General features: G+C 38.2%; 1 protein-coding gene across 4 annotated transcripts in view; it reads left to right on the top strand.

The window, feature by feature from the left end:
• The window catches only part of LOC126188233 (threonine--tRNA ligase 1, cytoplasmic), a 161,670-nt gene that overhangs the window by 12,707 nt on the left and 123,090 nt on the right, over window positions 1–25,873 (top strand). For 2 of the 4 annotated variants that reach the window (XM_049929787.1, XM_049929786.1), the window contains exon 2: window positions 10,178–10,513. The exons of the other annotated variants lie outside the window; for them this stretch is intronic. In XM_049929787.1, the coding sequence (XP_049785744.1) occupies window positions 10,214–10,513 (300 nt within the window). In that variant the 5' untranslated portion in view covers window positions 10,178–10,213. The remainder of the gene's footprint in view (window positions 1–10,177; window positions 10,514–25,873) is intronic. 4 annotated transcript variants of the gene reach the window in all.

The raw sequence follows: 25,873 nt of genomic DNA, 5'->3' as shown, positions 1-25,873 counted from the left end.
TAGCATTAATAGCACTAGTTTTTTCATGTGGTCTTTAATATAACCCTTTCCCTTATGTTCGAAAGAAAATTCTGCAGGATAATAGTGTATGATAAACATGTTCATTGCTATCGCCATTACACAAGTTGAAATTTGTATTTCTGTTGCGGGTTAACATTAATTGCACACTTTCTTTTGCCCATTGCAAAACAATGAGACGAAAAACGAACAGAGATAAAATGATCAAAGATGTGTAGACAAGTTCCTTTTGTCGTCAAATCACTAAGTGACATATTGCAGTGGAGCCAGTAGCCATGCCTCCCTTTCGTCGTCAGTGCTTTCTCCTAGGTCAGCTGAGAGAGAATGTTTAAAAATGCAATATTGAACGGATAGGTCAAAAATTTTGAAAAATCCTCACCAGTCATAAAATTCTCAAACCCCAGACATTTTTGCAACTTTGGACAGCATTAAAAAACCATGAGTATTTGGACTAATCCCAGACATATGGTAAACCTAACATGCTCCTGAATTACACCTATTTTATTTTTTATTTATAACTGTATTCACCTGACTAAAAGTTCTTTTCTTCGTACCACCAAAGTTCACTATTTCCCACTACTAACTTCACCCTATCCATCTCCATTTTTAAATTCTCTAAGAACCCTACCGGTTTAAGCCGTGTGACTTTCCATGGTTCTGGTGATGGTATCCTCCTGAGTAGTTCCCACCCAGAGACTGAATGGGGAACTATTTTATCCAAAAGGATGGGAGCATCATTGAACCAACAGAAACACTGTATGCCCTCCAGAAAAAATATTGACCCTTAGTTTCCCCCTTCGTTTTCAGCTGTTCACAGTGGTAGCAGAGCAAGGCCTTGTTGGCTAATGTTACAAGGCCAGATCAGTTAGTCATTCAGATTCTTTACAGAGCAACTACTGAAAAGGCTGCTCGACCCTTTTCAGGAACCACATTTGCTCATGGCCTCTCCAAAGATACCCCTCAAATGTGGTTTCACCTATGGGACAGATATCTGTATTGTTGAGACATTCAAGCCACTACACTTCAACAATGTCTGTTGGGTGGAAGGGGGGGAGGGGTGTGTCTGTCAGTCATTTAATGTACTGGTCAAGTGATTAAATATTTTGATAGCAGATACCAAAAATCTTATGTATGGAGAGGTAGGTAGTAAAAATATAGTTGTTGTTGTTGTTGTTGTTGTTGTTGTGGTCTTCAGTCCTGAGACTGGTTTGATACAGCTCTCCATGCTACTCCATCCTGTGCAAGCTTCTTCATCTCCCAGTACTTACTGCAACCTACATCCTTCTGAATCTGCTTAGTGTATTCATCTCTTGGTCTCCCTCTACGATTTTTACCCTCCACGCTGCCCTCCAATGCTAAATTTGTGATCCCTTGATGCCTCAAAACATGTCCTACCAACCAGTCCCTTCTTTTTGTTAATTTGTGCCACAAACTCCTCTTCTCCCCAATTCTATTCAATACCTCCTCATTAATTATGTGATCTACCCATGTAATCTTCAGCATTCTTCTGTAGCACCACATTTCGAAAGCTTCTATTCTCTTCTTGTCCAAACTATTTATCGTCCACGTTTCACTTCCATACATGGCTACACTCCATACAAATACTTTCAGAAATGACTTCCTGACACTTAAATGTATACTCGATGTTAACAAATTTCTCTTCTTCAGAAACGATTTCCTTGCCATTGCCAGTCTACATTTTATATCCTCTCTACTTCGACCATCATCAGTTATTTTACTTCCTAAATAGCAAAACTCCTTTACTACTTTAAGTGTCTCATTTCCTAATCTAATTCTCTCAGCATCACCCGATTTAATTTGACCACATTCCGTTATCCTCATTTTATATATATAGTAGGGGATCTAAAAAGAACAAATATCTTATGTGTAATAGGAAGACCTTTTATTCATTGTCAGAAGAGTAATCGTGGGACACTGGCAATAACCAAGTATTTGCTGGTATACCATACCTTGGTTTTTCTAATGTGCTTACATTTATTAAATTGTATTTGGCAGTTATTGTATGTTGTCATATAAATATGAACTTGGTACATATTGTGGGTAGTATTGACATTTACTGAATTACAAATGTATCAGACAGAAACTACTACAATTACAGTATTGCATTTTGTTGTTGTATTTTTTTCTCGTTATACAGTACAGTACTATTAGAATTTGAATGAAGTGGGGGACTAGTACAGTAAGTCCCAGTCATTTGCTAATCTACTCATGAGGGAGGGGGTGGGGGACATTTATTTGAGATAAGATTTGTGTGTGTGTGTGTGTGTGTGTGTGTGTGTGTGTGTGAATCAGTGTTGCCATCGGAAGAGGATTTTCTTCCATTTTTGTGAATGAAAACTTATTAGCAGTGATTGGAGGCTTAAAAGTGTTATTCCATGCCGCAGTGCTTCATCACTTTAATATTTCACTGCATTTGCTGTTTCAAATCTGTTGCGGAACCAGCCACTCCCATCACTTAGCATTAGAAATTAGTGTTGCATCTTTCAGCACAAGAAGTGTTGTAAGATAAATTCACAGTATAGATTGATGTGTAATGTGACACAAATTTATATGACCTGCCGAAAGTTTCATTTTGTTGGAAGTCGTCAAGCTCTCATCTCCCCTCCTCCCCCATGTCCAGCCTGAATCTGTGCAGACAATCCACAAAGCTCATATCTTGTGGATGAGCTGTAGTGGCTTTAAGTATGAGTGTATCATGAATTTGGTTTGATGAACCTAATGTCAGCACTCGAGTATGAATTGCTGAATACTAGTGTAGATTTACTTATTCACATCTGTTTCTTTAAGAGATGAAATATTGATTCACCAGATACACACATGAATGGGCTCTTTTTCTTGCACACATTTAGTTAGTGTTGACTGTTAACTGAGCCCCATTAGCAAGTTTGTAAGTGCCAAGAAAGGGTAGGTCTAACTATAGTCATTAATGGTTCCATTGCTTTCCTTTGGTGCCAAACACATTTAAAATGTGTATAATCCCTTCTTTTTGTTCATCTTTTGTAGCCAGTCATTGCCCATGTCAGGCACAATTATCTCAGAAGTCCACTTGTTACTTTCATTTCAAACTTAAGGTTGTCATGTAGTTCCCTTCCAATATTATGTAATTTCTAGGCAGCTTAATTTGTACTTAATGCCTGTGAGTACTCATGATTGAAAAGATAATTTTATTACTATAGTAGCTGTATACAAACATTTCTCAATCTAGTAGGTTTTGGGCAGCTAGAAATGGGTCCTGCAACAAGATAGTGTGGCATATCTGTGAACCAAAAACTTAGTTGAAGGTACTGTAATGGTTAATACTATATGCCTTCCCTGTATCAGTATCAGGGGATCTTTGAACACATTTTATATGTATGTTCTATGTCTTAGGCATTTATCTTTCTTTTATGTCTACATGTATTGTCGTGGTTTGAGATATGTTTGCTTAGTACAGTGTTCTAAAGTTGCCACAGAAATGTTCATTGTAAATGAGTGTGTATACACGCATCTTTATGTTGGAATGGTGTGTGCTCAATTGTCAAATTAAATGTGGAGTACCAGATCTGTTTATCATAATCTGTTCATTGTTTCCTGCATCATGCTTTATAGTGGAGGGTGCTTTAGTTAGCTTTTGGACTGCAAAAATATTTCATTATAGTTATCATATACATCATTCTGACAAAAATTGCTGCTTATTGTTCTTAAGTCTTTTTAGGAATAGGTCATAAGTTTCTCACTGGAAATTGTAAAACAACAAAAAAGTGCTGTTTCGGAAAAACCATGTTATTTCTTGAAATCATTAGTTTCCTACTGGGCAATTTTATGTTTTGAAAGACATGACATGTAGAAAAGCAGTGCCACCTCCCATAACTGTGAAAATCAACAAATGTAACTGAAAGCTGGGAAAAGAATTGAGTAAGTTTCTCTGTCTGTCCAAAGATAGATAATACTGAATGCAAATCTCATGGAGACTTCAGAAAGATGCAAGTTGCGTGCAGGCGCAGTACATTGCTAGAGATACTGAAGGAAAGGAGTTGGACTCAGAAATGAAAAAGTCATGGGTAGCTCTGGGGTGTCACAGGAAGCTTCTGTGTCAAGACATGCAGATGTCACAATAAATGGAACCACTTCATCTAGTATATGATGATACGTGAAAACAAGAAAGGAAGAGAAAAAATTAATAAAACTACATCATGAGAAATAATTTTAAAAACATTCTAGAAATATGAGGAAGACACAAAAGTACTACAGAAGCCAAGAAATTCAGAAATTCCAGTGTCCAAAACAAAACAAAAATAAATGACAAATACTCTGAAGCAGTACATAGTTGGAATTCATGGCTGGAAAGTGAAGAGAAAAGTTGAAAGGCAGGCTCATAATGAGTTATTGTAAGTTCTTACATAATGAATGATGACACAGAAAATTCTTATATGTATATGGCAAACAACATAAGCTTTCAGTAATGAATTTTATTCCTTAGTTAGATATTTTTTAAATTTTGTAGTAAGATTCCCCGATCTATTTGAATACTGTTGTGTGTTTTCTTGAGATTTTTACAGATAGCAGTATATTTGTTGGTACTGTTCTCTCTTATGACATTTATTAGTTCGTTGTCTTTTTTGTTTTATACACAATGGACACAATACAAACTTTTAAAATAGGCCTGGTCTTGTTTTACCATTATTTGAAAAGGCATATTGTTTTAGAATTGTCAATGCCTGTATGCTGATTTATGGCACTCTGTAAATGACTAACAGCAATCATATAAGTACTGGAGGATGTGTTATTTTCACGAATCTCTGCCAAACACACACACACACACACACACACACACACACACACACACACACACACGCACACTTTTGGAACCATTGAATGAAGTGGCACAATTGGAAATAAATGCTAAATTTATACTTATGAATTTGTGTATTCTTATCCACCTGAGATCAACAACAGGAAGCTTTAGTCTTGTGTGGTAGTCAGAAGCTTAAGTGTTGTTGTTGTCTTCAATCCAGAGACAGGTTTGATACAATCATCCACTCTAGTCTATACTGTAGCAGTCTCTTTATCCATGTGTGACTGGTCCAACCTACTTCCATTAGCACTGCTTACTATAGTTAAGCACTGGTCTCCCTCTACAGTTTTTACACCTGTCATTCCTTCCTCTTCATCTGCACAACCCCCCCCCCCTCTCCCACCTCCAATTCTGTTACCTAACTGATGATCTCTTGAGGCCTCAGAATGTGTCACATTGACTGATCCCTTCTTTTAGTCAAGTTGTGGCATAAATTTATTTTTTCCCGAATTTGATTTAGTAGCTTGTCGTTGATTATCCTATCTGTGGAGCTTTCCACATAATAAAGCACTCATTAATGAAATTTCCAACTTGGAATAAATGCAAATTAATGTTCTAAATGTTTGTATGTATTTATTTACTCTAATCATATTAGGCCATCAGGCCCTCTCAAGCATCAGACCAAAGTACTCATAAAGGATTTCTTTTCTTACATGAATGAGGCATATTGCAAAAACAGTGATGAATGTTTGGAAATTTGCCAAAGTAAACTTGGGAAGTCAGATATCTAGCATTGAACCATTTAGTGTGTTGGCACTGTGACATGTCAGATATTTTGTGGACATGGCAATGACCATGTACCTTTCATGAAATATTAACACAACATGGAGCACTGACAGATATGTCTGGTCTCTGATTCTGAATTCCTGTGTAACAGTTAATTTTAAATGAGTCCTGTTATTGTTTGTGTGAGCACAGAAATGACGTGTACATTGGTAAAACTGTCTTTTTTGGTCATCAGTGGTCTGATTTCTAAGCTATAATTTATTCTTCAGTAGATTAAACAAAATCATGGTTACTGTCTTGTTTTGGTATAGTTTTTGTGACACGCTGTAAGCTGAACTGCAGGTATGATGATCAAATCACCTACTGGTATCAAATCAGTATTAGGTCTTAATATTTAACGACATTTTCACAGCAGTCACAATCATAAAGAAACAGCAAATGTGGAAGGTTTGCCCTTCCTTCAGCATATCTTAGCACTATAGTGCAGCAGGTAGCATCCTATCAAGTTGGAAATGACCACATCTTAAACAGTAAAAGAGTAACTACCTCAACTGAGCAAGTACAACACACATTAACTGCCCCCTAAGAATATCTTGCTACTCCTAACCAGTGAATGCACTATATTGTGTGTCTTATTTTAATGCACAGAAATAGTATGCCAATTATTCGTGCAAGCATAATTTCTGTCTGTCTTCATTTGTTATCTTAATCCAATCTTATTATTGAAAAGAACTGTCACATTGGTTTAAAAAAAATTAAAAATTCCTGCCAACTATATGTTATGTTTTTGTGTAGTAGTAGTAGTAGTAGTAGTAGTAGTAGTAGTAGGTATTCTGCCTTAAGGCGGGTCTTATCATGGGTTAAGCCTCTTCCACTTTTGTCTGTCCATAGCCAGTCTTTTCATTTCTGAATATTTGCCTCCTTGGATATTGTGCAGCATTTGATATCTTCTTTTTCCTCTTTTCCTTTTTCTCTTCACCATTCCTTCTATTCCTTCCTTCAATAAAGAGTCCCTCCTCAAACAATGTCCAATCCAGTCCTGTTTTGTCTTTCTAATGACGTTCAGCATGTTTCTTTCTTCTCCATCTCTTCTTAATACTCCTTCGTTCCTTTCTCGGTCTTCCCCTTCAATTTTTTCCATTCCCCTCCATATCCACATCTCTGATGCCTCCAATCTTCTTTCATCTTCCTTCCTCAATTTCCAGGTCTCCACACCATACAGTGCAATGTTTCAGATGTAACTGGCATGTATACATTCTTATTCTGGTACAAATCAATTTTTTTCCTTAACTTTTGGTTTTGAATATTACAGTTGTTCTAAGACATGCAAGAATTGACACATTCAGACATACTTCAGTCACAAAGACATTTTTATAGTCATCATTTAGACAAGGGAATCTCCAGCCTTTTAGATTATCTGGGCCATATTAGAAGAAGATGATTGTTTTTGATTTTTGAGCTGCACATAATAGACTTAACAGTTGTTTTTTTTTGGGGGGGGGGGGGGGGTCACAATGTACCAGTGAGGGAATAGTATTGTGTGGCCACGGTTTTGTATTGAAAATATTCAGTTTATGATAATTTGACATAAACAGCCCCCCCCCCTCCACTAATCATGTGATACAGTGATACATACTCACTTCTTGAGCCAATTTGATAATTACTTTGGGCTGCATGTTGCCCACTGGTTTGGACACCCCTGTTCCAGACTCTGCAGTAAAACTAGTGGGCATCTGTTGAGGTCGTGAAGCTAAGAATGCATCCAGTATCAGGAACATATGAAGCACGACCGTAGATGCCATTATGATTACAAGCTTCTTTAGGAACGCTGAGGTGCCTTTGCAAAGTACTTATTTTTATCCCATTTATCTGAATAAATGTCACTTTTGCAGTTGAGTGATCAATATGATGAATTAAATGATTAATGGAAAATCTCATATAAAGATATGAAAAAAATTCTAACAAAGAGATAGAGGGGCTGGCCAGTACTTACCTCAGCTCAGTACAGCCGATAGATTCACAAAACAGAACAGAAAATTTACGTATCCTAGCTTTTGGAACTTTGTTCCTTCGTCAGGGGAGAGAGAGAGGGGAAGAAAGGAAAGTGGATTCAGTTACTCACAACCCAGGTTATGAAGCAACAGCAGCAAGGTTTACCTTTCCCCCGTTACTTCATAACCTGGGTTGTGAGTAACTGAATCCATTTTTCCCTTCTTCCCCTTTTTTCCCCCCACTCTCCTCCCTGACGAAGGAACAAAGTTCTCCAAAGCTAGGATACGTAAATTTTCTGTTCTGTTTTGTGTATCTGTCGGCTGTACTGAGCTGAGGTAAGTACTGGCCAACCCTCTATCTCTTTACAACATGATGAATTATCACATATAGGTACAGAATTTAATCTTTAAAACTACCAAGGTTTTCTTTGGTGGATGTAATGGAACAACGTCTGAGCTTCATGAGAACAGTCTAAAAGTAAAACGAGTGGCTTCAGTTATGCAAATTAATGTTGCTGACATGGAGATACCTAACGCACAGTATGAAAAAGATGGTGACCTGCAGGTCAACTGATGTCCTATTCAGAATGCAGTGCCAAGGTGTCTGTAGTCTGATTTCATTCTGAAACAAAACTCTTTCCTGAATTGCATTGTGTTTATCCGAGAACTTGATTTTATACAATCCAGGTAGCAAGCTTCTATTTCAGCTTTTGAAGGCTGAGCAAACTACACTGACAAAAAACTTCATGAAATTATTAGAAATCCAGGATATTAGTGAGAAGCAATTAAATAATTATTTAATTATTTTATGATGGCATAATTAGCTATATGTTGTGCATACAATAACTTTTTGCAATGTGTAAAGTAAGATAAATCAGAATGTCTTTTTTCCACTGGTCTTGCTGTGCTGAACTGTAGTATGCAAAGAACTGCAAATAATGAACTAGGCCTAACACATTTTGTCAGAGCTTTTATCGTTGCTTGCTAGTCATTTACATGAGTACATGCTGCACCTATTTACGACAAAATTAATTTTAAGTTCACATTTTTTTATTCATTCATTCTCATCAACATGTTGTAATATCATATATTCATCTAAGTTTGAGGAAAATCAAAAATAGAAAATATTTCAATTTGTTCTCAAAATTCACCTACTTGTATGTTAGCCATTCCTTCACTAGTGAGACAATCAGTGATTTTTACGGTTGTGTTCTTAGCATCTCGCTGTGACAGAGTGCTGATAAATCACAAGTACTGGATGTTACTTTTATTCCTGATATTATTATATTTTTTGAGTCTGCTTCTGTTTTAAAATCATGAGTCAGCCATAAACTTTATAATGGAGTAAATGGACTGTAAATATTTCCAGTGTTTTTAGTATTCTTATTTGCTTAGAGTCAGGAAGAGGGCTGAAGGTGAACTTTTGGATGCATCTTACTGCACTGCTTCCATATTCTGCATACACTACATCATTTAAAACACTTTTAAGCTGCGTACAAATTATTTTTTGACTGGTGTTCTGGATTAAGCCACCATTAGGAATCTTTGACTGGCACTAACCTTATCCAAGTTGGCATCATGCATACTGCGTAGCGACTGATACAGAAACCATAGTTTCTTTGTCATATGCTGATGGTAGCCCAATGTGGATGTTTAGCCATAATATCAGCATACATCACAGAGCACCAAAACACACAAATTCAGTACTATTGCATACTGCGTAGCGAGTGATACAGAAACCATAGTTTCTTTGTCATATGCTGATGGTAGCCCAATGTGGATGTTTAGCCATCATATCAGCATACATCACAGAGCACCAAAACACACAAATTCAGTACTATTGGTCTTCTACTGAAATTGCAATAAGACGTTGCTTCTGCCTCATGATTTTAACACATTACCATGTATTTAGAAGGTATACTTTTCAAGTTTCCACCCTGACTAAAATAATGTTGACAGTTACTAGCAATGTAGATGATGACAAGTTGGATGTGACCAGTGTCAGTTTCAGATTCATGGTAATGAGCTAGTCCTGAACACTTGTTGCGTAATATTGTTACTCAGGTAAAGTTTAATCAACAGTATTTTTTCTTTCTGCAGAAGTACACCATATGACTACAACTCAGCTATGCTAACAATCTGTGATGGCTGAATAGTACATAATGCATCATTGCAAAATCTTCAGTGAACAAATTCTGCAACTAAGGATATCTATAAGGTTGCAAACTTATTGTCATAGTGCTTGTCCCCTCTCCCCTTTTTAAAAGGTTGCTTGCTTGTATTGCTTGTAAGCGGAATCAGTTTGAAGAAGTTTCCTGTACATCACATGTATTTAAATTCATCATATTTCTCTCCCTGTATTCATAAATGCTCTGTGATAGAAAGAGAACTAACAGTGTACTCTTTATTTTTTTGGTGCTTGTTTCAGCGTGGTATTTCTTTCTTGCTTTCTTTTCTTCTTTGTGTGTGTGTGTGTGTGTGTGTGTGTGTGTGTGTGTGTGTGTGAGTGAAATTTCTATAAACGCCTTTCTGATTTAGATGAAAATAACAATCAAACAGCTTATTTCTAAACTTTTACTCCTTACAGAAGTTTTGAATCGAGTACACAGATTTTTATCTAATAATGGCTGACAGATTGCCAAATTTCGGCAACCTCAAAACAAAAGAGGGATTGGAAGTGCTGAATTGTCACCTTTCAGATAAAAGTTTCGTGGAAGGGTTTGTGATAAGCCAGTCAGATTTTATCACATTTTCTGCAGTAGAAAGTGAGCCACCAGAAAACCTCCCTCATGTTTGTCGCTGGTTCCGACACATTGCCAGTTATGGAAAACGTACTCAGATTAATTCAGAGAACAACCCTTCCAATAATGTAAATGAATCTTCAGGGGCAGAACTATCTCCCACAGTATCTAATAATGTGAAGGTGAGCATTCAGTTTGTGGGTTTAATACTGATTATTGTTTCATTAATGTCGACATTCACTTATTATATTTTTCTGGTAACAGTAAAATACAAGTATAATTTTGTAAGGATGTAGCACATATAAGTGTAAAAATAGTATAAGCTGCATGGCAGCAAATTTGCCTGTCGGTGTAATTAAAAGCTTTATTTCTGCTATTTAGAGTGCAGTAAAAATTTCTTTAGAGTTACAGTGTTTTATATAGTAAGCCCATAATCACATAAAAATGTCATGTGAAAGTGTATTGCTGGCCTCAATAATACCTCACAAGGAGTTCATATTTTCTTCACTCTTTGGTTGTTAAATCTGCAGTGTTGTTACAGTCTGCAAGGAGTTGTAGTTAAATACTCATTCTAGTTCATAATTCCCATTGCTTATCAATTTGAAACTAATAGGCAGTAGTTCCAGTTCCTTTTATACTCTTTTCATAGCACACCCCGGTGGTTTTTTTTTTTTTTTTTTTTTTTTTTTTTTTTTTTTTTTTTTTTTTTTTTTTCCCATGAGGCAAATATGTTCTTACTTCTTACTGTCACCCTGCTTCTCACTCTGTTATTGTTTGTAGCACTCCTCATCCCACAGTAAGCGATTTTGATTTTGTTACAGTAGTTCTCCTCTCACTGCCAATATGTGGCACTTCATTGTTATCTTGTCAGCCTGTCTTTATAGAGTCATGCCTCAGACAAATTCAGTCTTCTCAGTATATGAAGCAACACTGTGTTCATAACCCTTTTACCAGTTCTTTTTTAAATTTGACAGCTATTTATATTGGTATGTTAAATTCTTTGCTTTTTCCTGAAGACACTTTTTGCTTTAGCGGTCTGGTTTGTACTTCTGCTTTATGATATCCATTTTCAGTGATCAGCTTTGTGTAGTCTAGCTTCATAGTTGTTAATACCCCAGTGAGAGTTCATTATAACTGGCCATTTTTCTATAAGTTCGTAAGTACAGAAGAGAGAGTACCATACCATTAATTCAACTTCACATGAAGATGTGAGACTATCATTTGTTTTACAATATTTGAATAAACTGTTCTCACACTTCAAAGTGCTTGGAGACGTGTCTCTGCATGGCGAATGAAATTGTTGATTACCGTGAAAAATGCCAAGTTGCACCATGGTTCAGAGTCAACATTAAAGTCTAGGTCCCCCAATAAATGGCTGAGTAAGCCAGTTCAAATGTCAGAAGAAGATGAGAGCATACCACCTCACTGAGTGAGGTGCTGCAGTGATTAGAAACTGGACTCGCATTCAGGACGACAATGGTTGAAACCTATGTCTGGCCATCCAGATGTTAAGTTTTCCATGATTTCTCTAAATTACTCCAGGCAAATGCCGGGATGTTTCCTTCCTTCCTTCCTTCAGCATACTAACTCCAATAGGGCCATGTCTTGTAAAGCACTGTTATGTTCAAACCTGCATTCGGGTTGAGGACTGCCTTAAAATCTCTCTTCCATGCATAGTTAATGGCATATTCTTAACAGCCAACATGTACAGACTTATTCCATAAGTTAGTATTCTTATTCTTCAACAACTGATGTCATCTTTTTGCTTGTAACACTATGAAGTGAAGTGAAATGAAACAATAAAAGTTCATCTTGTAACATTTTGTTTTATTTACTGAGAAGAAGGTAGCTTTACAGTTATCTATGGACTTGACCTGTCGCGTATTGTAGAGAATCAGATGAATGCAGCATATTTCTTAAAAAGGCACAAGTGATCAAAACTTCTTTCAGTGTGTTGTAAGTCGCTCTTCTTCAACAATACAGATTTTGTTAAGCACCCATTAGGTACAAATAAATCACAGAAAGCAATAGTTCCAGACTCTTCTGGAAGTACATAAAATGAAACTCCTGAAAGTGAATACCTATATCTTAAGAGAAGCAATACTTCTTAGCCAAGATCGCAATAAAACACACTATTGTGGATAACCAGTTTCGGTAAACTATGTTACCATCATCAGATATTTAATAATATTACAAAGGTGCTACAAATTGTTAAACAAATAATTCCAAATTAACCCATAGAGGAATCAATGACAATATACAGTCATACAGGTTATTATAAACATCTTTTACCAGATGCATACAAGATATTTCCATTAAATCTCCAGATGCACAACATACGACTTGAATGATGTGTTGGTACATGAAAAGTAAAATTTTAAAATTACTATGTATACTAAATGCCAAACCTTGCATCCATATAATCACGTCATGCCTACTAGGGCGCCACAAGACTTGACTGTCAACAGCCAATGAACAAGATGAACTTACAACAAGCACAACAGACATCACTGCAGTGCATAGTTTCTACCATTAAAAGTCAAATACATAATTTAAAACCTACCATGATTCCAAACACAAAAGTTCTGAAATGCTTCTTGATGATTTCTTCCTGACAAACCATAGTTAAGACATCCTATACATCATATTTATGATAAATGCATTATATCATCACAAACTGCTAGTACCTTTGTGACAACACAGCTAAGTAAGTGCCAACATAAATACTAATGAAAATTAAATTTTTTTAAACAATTATAAAAAGCCCCCCCATGAACCATGGACCTTGCCGTTGGTGGGGAGGCTTGCGTGCCTCAACGACACAGATAGCCATACCGTAGGTGCAACCACAACGGAGGGGTATCTGTTGAGAGGCCAGACAAGCGTGTGGTTCCTGAAGAGGGGCAGCAGCCTTTTCAGTAGTTGCAGGGGCAACAGTCTGGATGATTGACTGATCTGGCCCTTTAACACTAACCAAAACGGCCTTGCTGTGCTGGTACTGCAAACGGCTGAAAGCAAGGGGAAACTACAGCCGTAATTTTTCCCGAGGGTATACAGCTTTACTGTATGATTAAATGATGATGGCGTCCTCTTGGGTAAAATAGTCCTCCATTCGGATCTCCGGGTAGGGACTACTCAGGAGGACGTTGTTATCAGGAGACAGAAAACTGGCATTCTACGGATCGGAGCGTGGAATGTCAGATACCTTAATCGGGCAGGTAGGTTAGAAAATTTGAAAAGGGAAATGGATAGGGTTAAAGTTATAGTGGGAATTAGTGAAGTTCGGTGGCAGGAGGAACAAGACATTTGGTCAGGTGAATAGAGGGTTATAAATACAAAATCAAATAGAGGTAATGCAGGAATAGGTTTAATAATGAATAAAAAAATAGGAGTGCGGGTAAGCTACTACAAACAGCATAGTGAAAGCATTATTGTGGCCAAGATAGACACGAAGCCCACGCCTACTACAACAGTACAAGTTTATATGCCAACTAGCTCTACAGATGATGAAGAAATTGATGAAATGTATGATGAGATAAAAGAAATTGTTCAGGTAGTGAAAGGAGACGAAAATTTAATAATCATGGGTGACTGGAATTCGACATGAAACTTCCTGGCAGATTAAAACTGTGTGCCCGACCGAGACTCGAACTCGGGACCTTTGCCTTTCGCGGGCAAGTGCTCTACCATCTGAGCTACCGAAGCACGACTCATGCCCGGTACTCACAGCTTTACTTCAGCCAGTATCTCGTCTCCTACCTTCCACACTTTACAGAAGCTCTCCTGCGAACCTTGCAGAACTAGCAGGCTGTGGCTAAGCCAAGTCTCCGCTATATCCTTTCTTTCAGGAGTGCTAGTTCTGCAAGCTTCGCAGGAGAGCTTCTGTAAAGTTTGGAAGGTAGGAGACAAGATACTGGCAGAAGTAAAGCTGTGAGTACCGGGCGTGAGTCGTGCTTCGGTAGCTCAGATGGTAGAGCACTTGCCCGCGAAAGGCAAAGGTCAGGAGTTCGAGTCTCGGTCGGGCACACAGTTTTAATCTGCCAGGAAGTTTCATATCAGCGCACACTCCGCTGCAGAGTGAAAATCTCATTCTGGAAACATCCCCCAGGCTGTGGCTAAGCCAAGTCTCCGCTATATCCTTTCTTTCAGGAGTTCTGGAATTCGACAGAAGGAAAAGGAAGAGAAGGAAACATAGTAGGTGAATATGGATTGGGCCTAAGAAATGAAAGAGGAAGCCACCTGGTAGAATTTTGCACAGAGCATAACTTAATCATAGCTAACACTTGGTTCAAGAGTCATGGAAGAAGGTTGTATACGTGGAAGAACCCTGGAGATACTAGAAGGTTTCAGATAGATTATATAATGGTAAGACAGAGATTTAGGATCCAGGTTTTAAATTGTAAGACATTTCCAGGGGCATATGTGGACTCTGACAACAATCTATTGGTTATGAACTGTAGATTAAAACTGAGGAAACTGCAAAAAGGTGAGAATTTGAAGAGGTGGGACCTGGATAAACTGAAAGAACCAGAGGTTGTACAGAGTTTCAGGGAGAGCATAAAGGAACAATTGACAGGAATGGGGGAATGAAATACAGTAGAAGAAGATTGGGTAGCTTTGAGGAATGAAATAGTGAAGGCACCAGAGGATCAAGTAGGTAAAAAGACGAGGGCTAGTAGAAATCCTTGGGTAACAGAAGAGATACTGAATTTGATTGCTGAAAGGAGAAAATACAAAAATGCAGTAAATGAAGCAGGCAAAAAGGAATACAAACGTCTCAAAAATGAGATCAACAGGAAGTGCAAAATGGCGAAGCAGGAATGGCTGGAGGACAAATGTAAGGATGTAGAGGCTTATCTCACTAGGGGTACGATAGATACTGCCTACAGGGAAATTAAAGTGACCTTTGGAGAAAAGAGAACCACTTGCATGAATGTCAAGAGCTCAAATGGAAACCCAGTTCTAAGCAAAGAAGGGAAAGCAGAAAGGTGGAAGGAGTATACAGAGGGTCTATACAGGGGCGATATTCTTGAGGACAATATTATGGAAATGGAAGAGGATGTAGATGAAGATGAAATGGGAAATATGATACTGCGTAAAGAGTTTGACAGAGCACTGAAAGACCTAAGTCGAAACAAGGCTCCGGGAGTAGACAACATTCCATTAGAACTACTGACAGCCTTGGGAGAGCCAGTCCCGACAAAACTCTACCATATGGTGAGCAAGATGTATGAGACAGGCAAAATTCCCTCAGACTTCAAGAAGAATATAATAATTCCCATCCCAAAGAAAGCAGGTGTTGACAGATGTCAAAATTACCGAACTATCAGTTTAATAAGTCACAGCTGCAAAATACTAACACGAATTCTTTACAGACAAATGGAAAAACTGGTAGAAGCCGACCTCGGGGAAGATCAATTTGGATTCCGTAGAAACGTTGGAACACGTGAGGCAATACTGACCCTACGACTTATCTTAGAAGAAAGATTAAGGAAAGGCAAACCTACGTTTCCAGCATTTGTTGACTTAGAGAAAGCTTTTGACAATGTTGACTGGAATACTCTCTTTCAAATTCTGAAGGTGGCAAGAGAAAGCTTTTGACAATGTTGACTGGAATACTCTCTTTCAAATTCTGAAGGTGGCAGGGGTAAAATTGAGGGAGCGAAAGGCTATTTACAATTTGTACAGAAAGCAGATGGCAGTTATATGAGTCGAGGGACGTGAAAGGGAAGCAGTGGTTGGGAATGGAGTGAGACCGGGTGGTAGCCTCTTCTCGATGCTATTCAATCTGTATATTGAGCAAGCAGTAAAGGAAACAAAAGAAATGTTTGGAGTAGGTATTCAAATCCATGGAGAAGAAATAAAAACTTTGAGGTTCAACGATGACATTGTAATTCTGTCAGAGACAGTAAAGGACTTGGAAGAGCAGTTGAAAGGAATGGACAGTGTCTTGAAAGGAGGATATAAGATAAACATCAACAAAAGCAAAACAAGGATAATGGAATGTCGTAGAATTAAGTTGGGTGATGCTGAAGGAATTAGATTAGGAAATGAGACACTTAAAGTAGTAAAGGAGTTTTGCTATTTGGGGAGCAAAATAACTGATGGTGGTCGAAGTAGAGAGGATATAAAATGTAGACTAGCAATGGCAAGGAAACCGTTTCTGAAGAAGAGAAATTTGTTAACTTCGAGTATTGATTTAAGTGTCAGGAAGTCGTTTGAAGCTTTCGAAATGTGGTGCTACAAAAGAATGCTGAAGATTGGATGGGTAGATCACATAAATAATGAGGAAGGGCAGCGTGGAGGGTAAAAATCACAGAGGGAGACCCAGAGATGAATACACTAAGCAGATTCAGAAGGATGTAGGCTGCAGTATGTACTGGGAGATGCAGAAGCTTGCACAGGATAGAGTAGCATGGTGAGCTGCATCAAACCAGTCTCAGGACTGAAAACCACAACAACAAAAAAAAAGAACGAGACTAAATGCCAAAACACTTTTAGGAAAAATATTAAAATACAGCAGTGTTCAACCCAAACTCTGGAGCTAGCACAGCTAATCTTAAAATTATACTATTATAATGCAACGCACCATGCTTAGAGCACAGAAAGATTAGGCAATGTGATTGCATGTATCAAGTCCATAATTTCTTTGTGGCATGCCAACAGAAAGTGGTCAAAAATGGTTACAGCCTGCTTCTTACATTGAGCACATTGGTTTTAAATTACATATTTGACTTTTAATGGTAGAAACTATGCACTGCGGTGACACCTGTCATACTTGTTGTCAGTTTACCTTATGTATTGGCTGTTGACAGTCAGTCTTGTGGTGCACTAGTAGGCATGGCGTGTGATTATATGGATACAATGTTGTGGCGATTTGTGTACTTAGTAATTTTAAACTTTTACTTGTGACGTGCCAACACATCAGTCAAGTCATGTTGTGCATCTGGAGATTTAATGGAAAGGTTTTGTATGCATCTGGCACAAAATGAATGTAATAACATGTATGAAGGTATGTTGTCATTGATTCCTCTATGAGTTAATCTGGCATTACTTGTTTACATTTTTTAGCACCTTCGTAATGTTATTACAGATCTAATGATGGTAACGTAGTTAACTGAAATCAGTTATCCACAATAATGTGTTTTATTGCGGTCTTTGCTAAGTAGTTTTTCTTTTCCTAAGAAAGTAAGTAGAGATCACCCCTTTCCCTATTAGTAAACTAATGAATACTTATATCTGTATTTATATTCTGCAAGTTACTGTGAAGTGCGTGGCACAGGGTACCTGCCTTTGGACCAGTTACTAGGGCTGCTGCTTATTTCCTTCTTGTATGGAGTGCTTAAATGCCTCAGTATGTACTGTAATTAGTATAACTAGCATACTCTTGTCCTTCCAATCCCAATGGGAATGATACATAGGAGATTGTAACATATTCCTAGACTCATCACTTAAAGTTGCCGTAGAAACTTCTTAGTAGATGTTCACAAGATAGTTTGCTGCCAGTTCATTTCTTTCAGTGTCCTCTTGACACACTCCCATTAGCCGAATGAACCTGTGGACCATTTGAGCTCTCCTTCTTTGTATCCATTCAGTATGCACTATCAGTCATATTCAGTGCGGATCCCACACACTTGACTATTTTCTAAGATAGGTCACACAAATGTTTGGTACGGAGTCTCATTTGTAGGCAGATTGTATTTCCCTAATATTCTACTAATTAACTGCAGCCTACCACGTGGTGTACTTATGACAGGCCCGTGTGATCATTCCATTTCATATTCTTATGAACTGTGAATATAGTAGTCTAGAAGTTTGTTGAATAGCTCCCACATTATCCCAGGAGAACATAGTTTTGTATATTTGGCAGTGGAACACTCAAATACAAATGATGCCCACATGCTGTCAGTTAGTTCACTTATAGCTGTTGGTTGAACAGTAAATGAAAACAGTAGAGCTTCAGGCAGACAAGCAAGTTCATGTGCTAACCAACATCAGCAGGTATCAGTGAAGTCCAAGTCACAATCCAGGAGAAAAACATGTAGCACGGGGCCGTCATCAATTTGGACACCAGAGAACTTGGTGTAAACATGAGCTGGTTGTGACTGGTGTCCGCAGCAGCCCTTAAATCTGCTGCAGGTGTTTTGCCATATGACCTGCTGCCGAAGGATGTATCCTCCTGCACTACACGTAATAGCCTTGATGGACGTATGCACAATTATACTGATTGAGTCATCAACATATCTGGCAGGGTTACAAAATTAAGATACAAATGTTAACTAGTATTCAAGATGCAAGCTCCTTAAACATTCTATCAGAGGTGGGTGAGTCACAAGCAACTGTGATACAGTTGCAACTAGTCTTATTTTGTTGTTATGCTTTTAATATTTTTTTCTGTTGGGTACTACATCATTGTGAAACAGTGTGCTGTAGGTCTGAGTGAAGGATGAGGGTTTTTTTTTTGGGGGGGGGGGGCATTTGAAGGTTTTAACATTTATGAGAGTGGCTGATTCCCTTCCCCCCCCCCCCCCCCCCGCCCCCCCCCCCCCCCCCCCCCACACACACACACACACACACACACACTTTTCTAAAAGAGGTTGAAGAGCAACAGTTTTTAGACATTATATCTTTTATTGACAATTATTTTATATTATGATTATTAATATTGTTTTAACATACTCAGAGAAAAGTATTCAGTTGTTTTAAAATATTCAATGATGCTAAGGAGATAAATGTTGATTGCCCCAGACCCAAACAACAATAACAAAACTTATTTTTTTTACATTGTCTTTGAACATGTTTTATCATTAAAGATTGTGGGACATACATCACACAGTTTGTCAGAAAAATGCCATGTGTGATTTCATTGATATAATATCATGTTACCTCTGCTTCCTGAAAACTATAATGATCAGTTATTTTTGCTCACATTTAGCCTTTTGGGGAAATGTTCTCAACAATCAATAGATGCTACATCAGTTATCTTCCAGAAATATTTTTGTGTGTTTGTCAATTCCAAAAAATCCTTTGTAACTTTGTACAAGACAGAAAAGCATTGATCATTATTGACTAACAAACAGGGACCCGTTTAGTGTTCATTGTCATCTGAAGGCACACACCAAGCTGAGATCTTATGCATTACTGAATAAAGGAGAGAAATTGTCAGAGGGATGTCTTTCTGGGTGCCCCATGTTTTTGCTTTGATGATGCAAGAGCCAATTTTGATTGACAGCCACTATCTTGTTTGTCAAATTTTTCTCGTCGAGTTGAATTTTGTCGGTGATTTTGTGGGGTTTGTGGAACCTAGAAAAAAAATCTCATTTTGTTATAACTTTGTCCTGTCTTTTTTTTTAATTTTTTTGACGGTGTTTCACTGTTTAGTTGATTTGATATTCTCCTTAATGCATGCAAGTTATGTTAATTTTTTTCTGCACAGGCTCAGTTTGGTGGTTTATCCGTTCCTTATCACTACTTCACCTCTTGTGATGTTTGTGCAAAGTGAAAAACGCCTATGTGCACAATTATTTAGAATTCACATTAAATGATAGGTAAGGGTGTATCTAGAAAACCACTTTGGTGTTCAAAGCTCCTTCAGGTTGACAGCAATTTATCTGCCATAAATTTGTTACCTTGCAAAGTGAACTAACGACCTAGCCAGTGTGGCAGAACCATTATGTTTCCTCTAAAGAACCAAGCAGGGTAGGCAGTATTCACACGGGATTCAAGGAAAGTATGAAAACATCATGACAAATGCATGTGTGAACATAGATGCAGATGCTAGTCAAGCCTGCAGGTGGCGCTGTTGTATTTGATCACAAATCACACCTGTGTAAAGCCTTCGATATGCTGGAAGTGTCAGTTGGGGTCGGAACAGTGTTCTGTGTAGTTTTTTGTCCGACCTAAGTGAAGACTTCGAATGTGGGCACATTGTTGGTGCTCGTATGATTTTTTGGCGGGGGAGGGGGGGGGGGCGGTTCCATAACCAAGAGAGCTGAAGTGTTTGGGGTTTCAGGAGGCACATTATCGATGATTTGTATTGAGTACAGGGAAAGTGGAAAAACATCATCCAAAAGGTCACAATGCAATGAAAGTGTGTGTTGACTGATTGTGGTAGATGGTTGTTGAAGAGAATTGTGATGAAAAATAATGAGGATGACAGCTGCAAATTCACTGCAGAATTGAATGTTGCACTCACAAACTCTGTCAGCACAAAAACAACATGAAGGGAGCTTCATAAGCTGGGAAGTGCAGGAGAAGCTGGAATTCCAAAAAACACACCAGCATTGCAAATGTTCATAAAAGGAAAATTTTTTTGCCAGAGCCATAAAACATGAACTATGAAGTAATGGAAGAAAGTCAGTTGGTCAGATGCCTCTTGTTTCTCACTAACTCTAACTTGTGATCAACTTTACGTACACCATCCTGAGCCTACAGTGCAGACTGCTAGATGGTGGGGGTAGGAGGGAGGGGCCACCACTGATGATTCAGACAGCCATATCTTTGTATTCTTTGTATTCCATAGGCTCCATGGTTAAGCAACAAGGTCACATTACTGCCAAGAATTATGTGACCATTTTTGCTGATCAAAACCATCTTATGGTAAAATAAAATATTTGTTCCTCAGTGGTGATGCTGTGTTCCATGATGACAGGGCCTCTTATCACTCAGCTCGCATCGTCCCTGAATGCTTGTGAAAGCACGAGGATGAGTGGTTGTATCTCCCTTAGCAACCACAGTCACCAGATTTCAGTGTTATTGAGCCTTTGTGGTCTACCTTGCATAATCGCTATTGCTGCCATCATCATTACCTGAACTTGTCACTATTTTGACAGAATGTGTCCTAAACCATGTTATAGCCCAGTCTACGAAAGATGTTGTCCGAGGGGTAATTCAAGTACTCAAATTGTTGTACAGTGGTAGGGGAAGTGTTATGAGAAACTTAAAAATCCTGACCGATGGGTGGGGATGGGGAATATGTAAAGGTCACATTTTTTGGGGGGGTTTTTCTTGACCATCTCAAAAACTGCAGGTCCTAGTGAAAACGCTTCCCAGTACAAAATTGAAATACATTAAATTTCCTACAGACTAATGAAGAAACACACAGTGACAGAAACTGCACACTGTTCTACAATGCTAGAGGAGAAATTGTTTTTAATCATGCTGTACAGCAGTTGTTGCATTCTTCCAGGACTTCCTCCCCACGTGAGCACTGATCACTTTTCAGCTTACAGCCAGACTATATCTCCTCAGCATTTCCTGTGCAGTTCTCTTATATGAGTAATCAAAATAACTTCACTGAACTTGTATTTTAGGGTGGAATTATTTTCAGTTTAGTGAGTCCTTATTAGCATTTGTTAAATGAACTTTTATGTAAAATACATTCCAATAAACAATGGCTGAAAAGTGTGTAATTTATAAGTGTGATAGTCAATGACCTATGTAATGTTGGTGGAAAAGGGATTGGATTGCTAAATGTAGCATCTTGCTGCTGTTTGTGATTGTAGCATATTGCAAAGCCGCATAATTGTGTTGTAGTCACTTAGTTGTGAATTAATGGATGACCAGGAAGTTACTGCACTTCTCCTGTCATTAATTGTGATACTGCTAGACTGCATTAATCTCTTCCATTCAGGAGTTTCTAGCATTTGTGGAGTGGGCTGCACTGAGTGAAGCCACTGCCCATACATCAACAGTATATCTTGCAAGGTAGGTGTCAGTATGTCTGATGGAATAGGAATGATCAGGTTTAAATCGTTTGTTGAAATATCTGAAGTTCTATAACATCTAGATGATCTACTTCTGTTGAATAGAGAGCCAGTTTAAGCCTCTGGGCTCCTCGAATTTTGACCGAGACTGGGGTGATGAATTTGATACTCTCGAGCTGCAAAAAAGGTTCCAGCCACTGATAGTCATGATAAGGATATCAATATTGCCAAACACATGTTAATAGAATATTTTCCTGGGGCAGGCTCTTGAGTGTGGTAGGCAGTTGACAGCTCCAGTTGTCAAGCTTTTTTTGCATAATACCTCTTTTAACAACTGTGAATAAATACTTAGTAAACTGAAAATGCTCCACTATATAAATTTGAGCTCAGTGAAGTTATTTTGTCTACTCACATGAGAGAAATGGACAGAGATATAGCCTGTTTGTGAATTGAGAAATGAACTGCACTTGTGGTGGGAGACATTGTCTTTCATGGAAGAACGCTAAAGCTGCCATACTGGATGATTAAGAATCTTTTTCCCCTTTAGCATTGTAGAAGAGAGTGCTGATATTTGTGGAGATTCTGTCCATATGCAGTTCTTGTATTGGTATTAGTAGAAATTCATATCGGTATTCCATGTAGTGTTAACACACTTTGTGGAAAAAAACACCCCCAGGAGTGTCTGAATACTGTGCCGCCAGTGATTTGTAAGGTAAGCTGCAGGAGGGTTGGTATAACTTGGTGAAACACCCTTTAGTTGCTCTTGTTACATAGTGCAGTAGAGCACGTGGGGAATTGACTGCTAACTCAGCATTTTCCAGACCTGTGAAGGAGAGAATTGTATGACCACAATCTGGCGACCTATCTTCCCTTGTGTCTTTACCCTGCACCCCGTCTTTCCACCCTGTTATACTCCCAGAAAAGAATTTATCCATTAATACAGTTCTGTTGCACTTAGGTGTGGTGCAAACATTGAATATTTGTTCTTAACCCACGTTGTTCAACAATAGACATTAATTTGATACCATTAAAACACTATTTTTAACAGTCTGTGATTTTTTTAATCCCCTGCAACCTGAAAACTACTAGTCCTAGAGAAAAAAGAATAAAACCCATTTTGTAGGAAATTCAATGTACCGCAATTTAACTTCATACTGGGAAACTTTTTGGCTTGAAACCATGGTTTTCAATTTATCAAGAAAAACCTAAAAAGGTGAGCTTAAAAAGCCCTCACACTCTCAGCCCACTGGTGAAGATTTTTATTACATTATCCATTAGACTATACTGCTCCCCCCCACCCCCCACCCTCCCTCTCCTCTCCTCCGTAGCTGCACAAAAATTTGCAACTACACGAATTTTTTCTCCCAATTTTCCTTTGTTGATTGGATTATAAGGCGCAGTATCGTGTTGTGTTTTTGGTGTTTCCATATTTCGTGTACCCCCTGCATGTATGAATCCACTAACTACTTTAATTCATGTGACAGTTCTTCACACAAATTTTATCTATAAGGTGTATTACTTTGCTTCCACCGTTTGCTGATAGGTGGCGATAACGGTAAGTAGTGGTCGAAAGAAACAGATCGCAGATGTCAGGCAGTTAGCTTGGACCTCAGTCAACATAACCTCATTCAAACATTAGTCAATTTGTGTCTGCATCATAAATTTATTCTTGATTGGAAATGTCAGTTTACGAGCCTAATTCTCATCATTTGCAGGAGGTGTTACTGTTTTGTTTCAATATGTAGAAAACAGCAGCTGAGTCTCATCGAATGCTCTCAAGTATGTATGGTAAGGATGCTACTAGTGAAAGATCGTGTCATGAGTGGTATCAACGCTTCAATAAAGGTGATTTTAACGTCGTAGACCAGCATAGTGGTGGAAGAGAGAACGTTGTCGAAGATGCAGAATTGGAGACATTTTTGAGTAAAGACTCATGTCAAGCTCAAGAAGAATTGGCATGTTTAGTGGGAGTGACATAGCAAGCCATTTCAAAACATCACAAGGCTATGGGCATGATTCAGAAAGAAGGAACTTGGGTCCTGTATGATCTGAAACCAAGAGACGTTGAACGATGTTTGTGAACAGTTGCTTCAGGGACAAAAACAGAAGGGATTTCTGCGTGGCATTGTGATCGGGGACAAAAAATGGGTTCATCACAATAACCCTAAACGCAAAAAATCATGGGGATGTCCCGCCCATGCTTCCATGTCGACGGCCAAACCGTATATTCACGGCTCCAAGATCGTGCTCTGTATTTTGTGGGACCAGCTCGGCATCGTGTACTATGAGGTGTTAAAACCAAGTGAAACAATCACAGGTTCTCATTATTGAACACAGTTAATGTGTTATGAGCATAGCATCCAAAAACAAATGGCTGCAATACAGCGAAAGGCACGATAAAGTGATTTTTCAGCACAACAACGCTCAACCCCATGTTGCAAAAGAGGTCAAAACGTACTTGGAAAGGTTAAAATGGGAACTCCTACCCCACCCGCCATATTCTCCAGACATTGCTTCCTGTGACCATCACCAGTTTAGATCAGTGGCACATGGCCTGGTTGGCCAACACTTCCAATCTCATGAAGAAGTCACAAATTGGATCGATTTGTAGATCACTTCAAAAGATGAACAATTTTTTTTGGTGTGGGATTTGTACACTGCCCGAAAGATGGGAGAAAGTAGTGGCCAGCGATGGAAAATACTTTGAATGGTACATGTGTAGTCAATTTGTTTTATTTAAGCCTCAGATGTTGGGGAAAAAACAATGGAAGCAAAGTTGTGCACCTTGTAGTTTGATTTTTTGAAACTGAGTCGTCTAGTTCTTACATGATAATGCACGTATTGTAGTACTTTAAAATAAATAAATGTGGAAAGAACCTGAGGTGTATCTTCTGAGGCCAGATTACTGACAGCATCATTTGGCACATTACCATGAAGGGTAGGCTCATTGTCTCTTCAATGTCAAAGGAAAAGAGAGAGCGACTGATCAAGCTGATCAATGTTGACATGAGTGCAATTAACTGAAGGGCCTTGGAGACTGTTTTTAAGGTACCTATTGAGTGTTCCTGCTGCACAGTACTGCATGCAAATGTTAAACTGGACCCAATCTCACATTAGCTCTTCTTAAACAGGAAATCCCAAACAATAACAGCACAAAAATTAAAAAGATCTTAAATCAGTACATAGCACAAGAGACAGAGGAGCTCTCCGAATCCTTTACTGTAAGAGTACTGAAAGTGGCAGTTTGTAAACGCAAAAATCGCAAAGCAGCCTGTGACGAAGCAAGCTGGTATAATTTTAATTCCTCTCTTGTTTTGCCATCTGCCTTCTTAAATTCATTTTCTCACTTTTTACTAATTACCATAAGCATACGCGAGTAGAATCTGCAGTGTCATGTAAGAGATAGGTTGGCCCTCAGTTTTAAAGAATATAACACCAGATCTAATTTTGTGCTTAGTTTTAGGTATGCAAGTGATTTTCTAATTTATTTCAACTATTCCTAGTTAGTATCTTTTGTTAGAGGCTGAAATCAGTGATTGTTTCGTAACTTAAATGCTATTGTTGACATATAAACAACTATAAATTCTGTACTAAGTATAAACATTTGGAAGACAAAATGCTAGTAATATTTGGCTCTCTTCAAAAATATATTAGCAAAGTCAGCCCTTAATTAATTCCAAAGTAATTAACAGTTTTGTCCAAAGTATTGTTTGCTTAATGATATATGTCAATTTCGTCATTTAAACAAATAATTTGGCTGAACCCTTGTAGAAGAAACTGTTAAAAGGACGCAATTTTTCGATGTATTGAGTTAATTTAATGAGTTAAGTTTTAATT

This window comes from Schistocerca cancellata, chromosome 5 (assembly GCF_023864275.1).
Source record: "Schistocerca cancellata isolate TAMUIC-IGC-003103 chromosome 5, iqSchCanc2.1, whole genome shotgun sequence".
In the NCBI taxonomy this organism is placed as follows: domain Eukaryota; kingdom Metazoa; phylum Arthropoda; class Insecta; order Orthoptera; family Acrididae; genus Schistocerca; species Schistocerca cancellata.
This window is presented reverse-complemented; position numbering and strand designations above follow the sequence as displayed.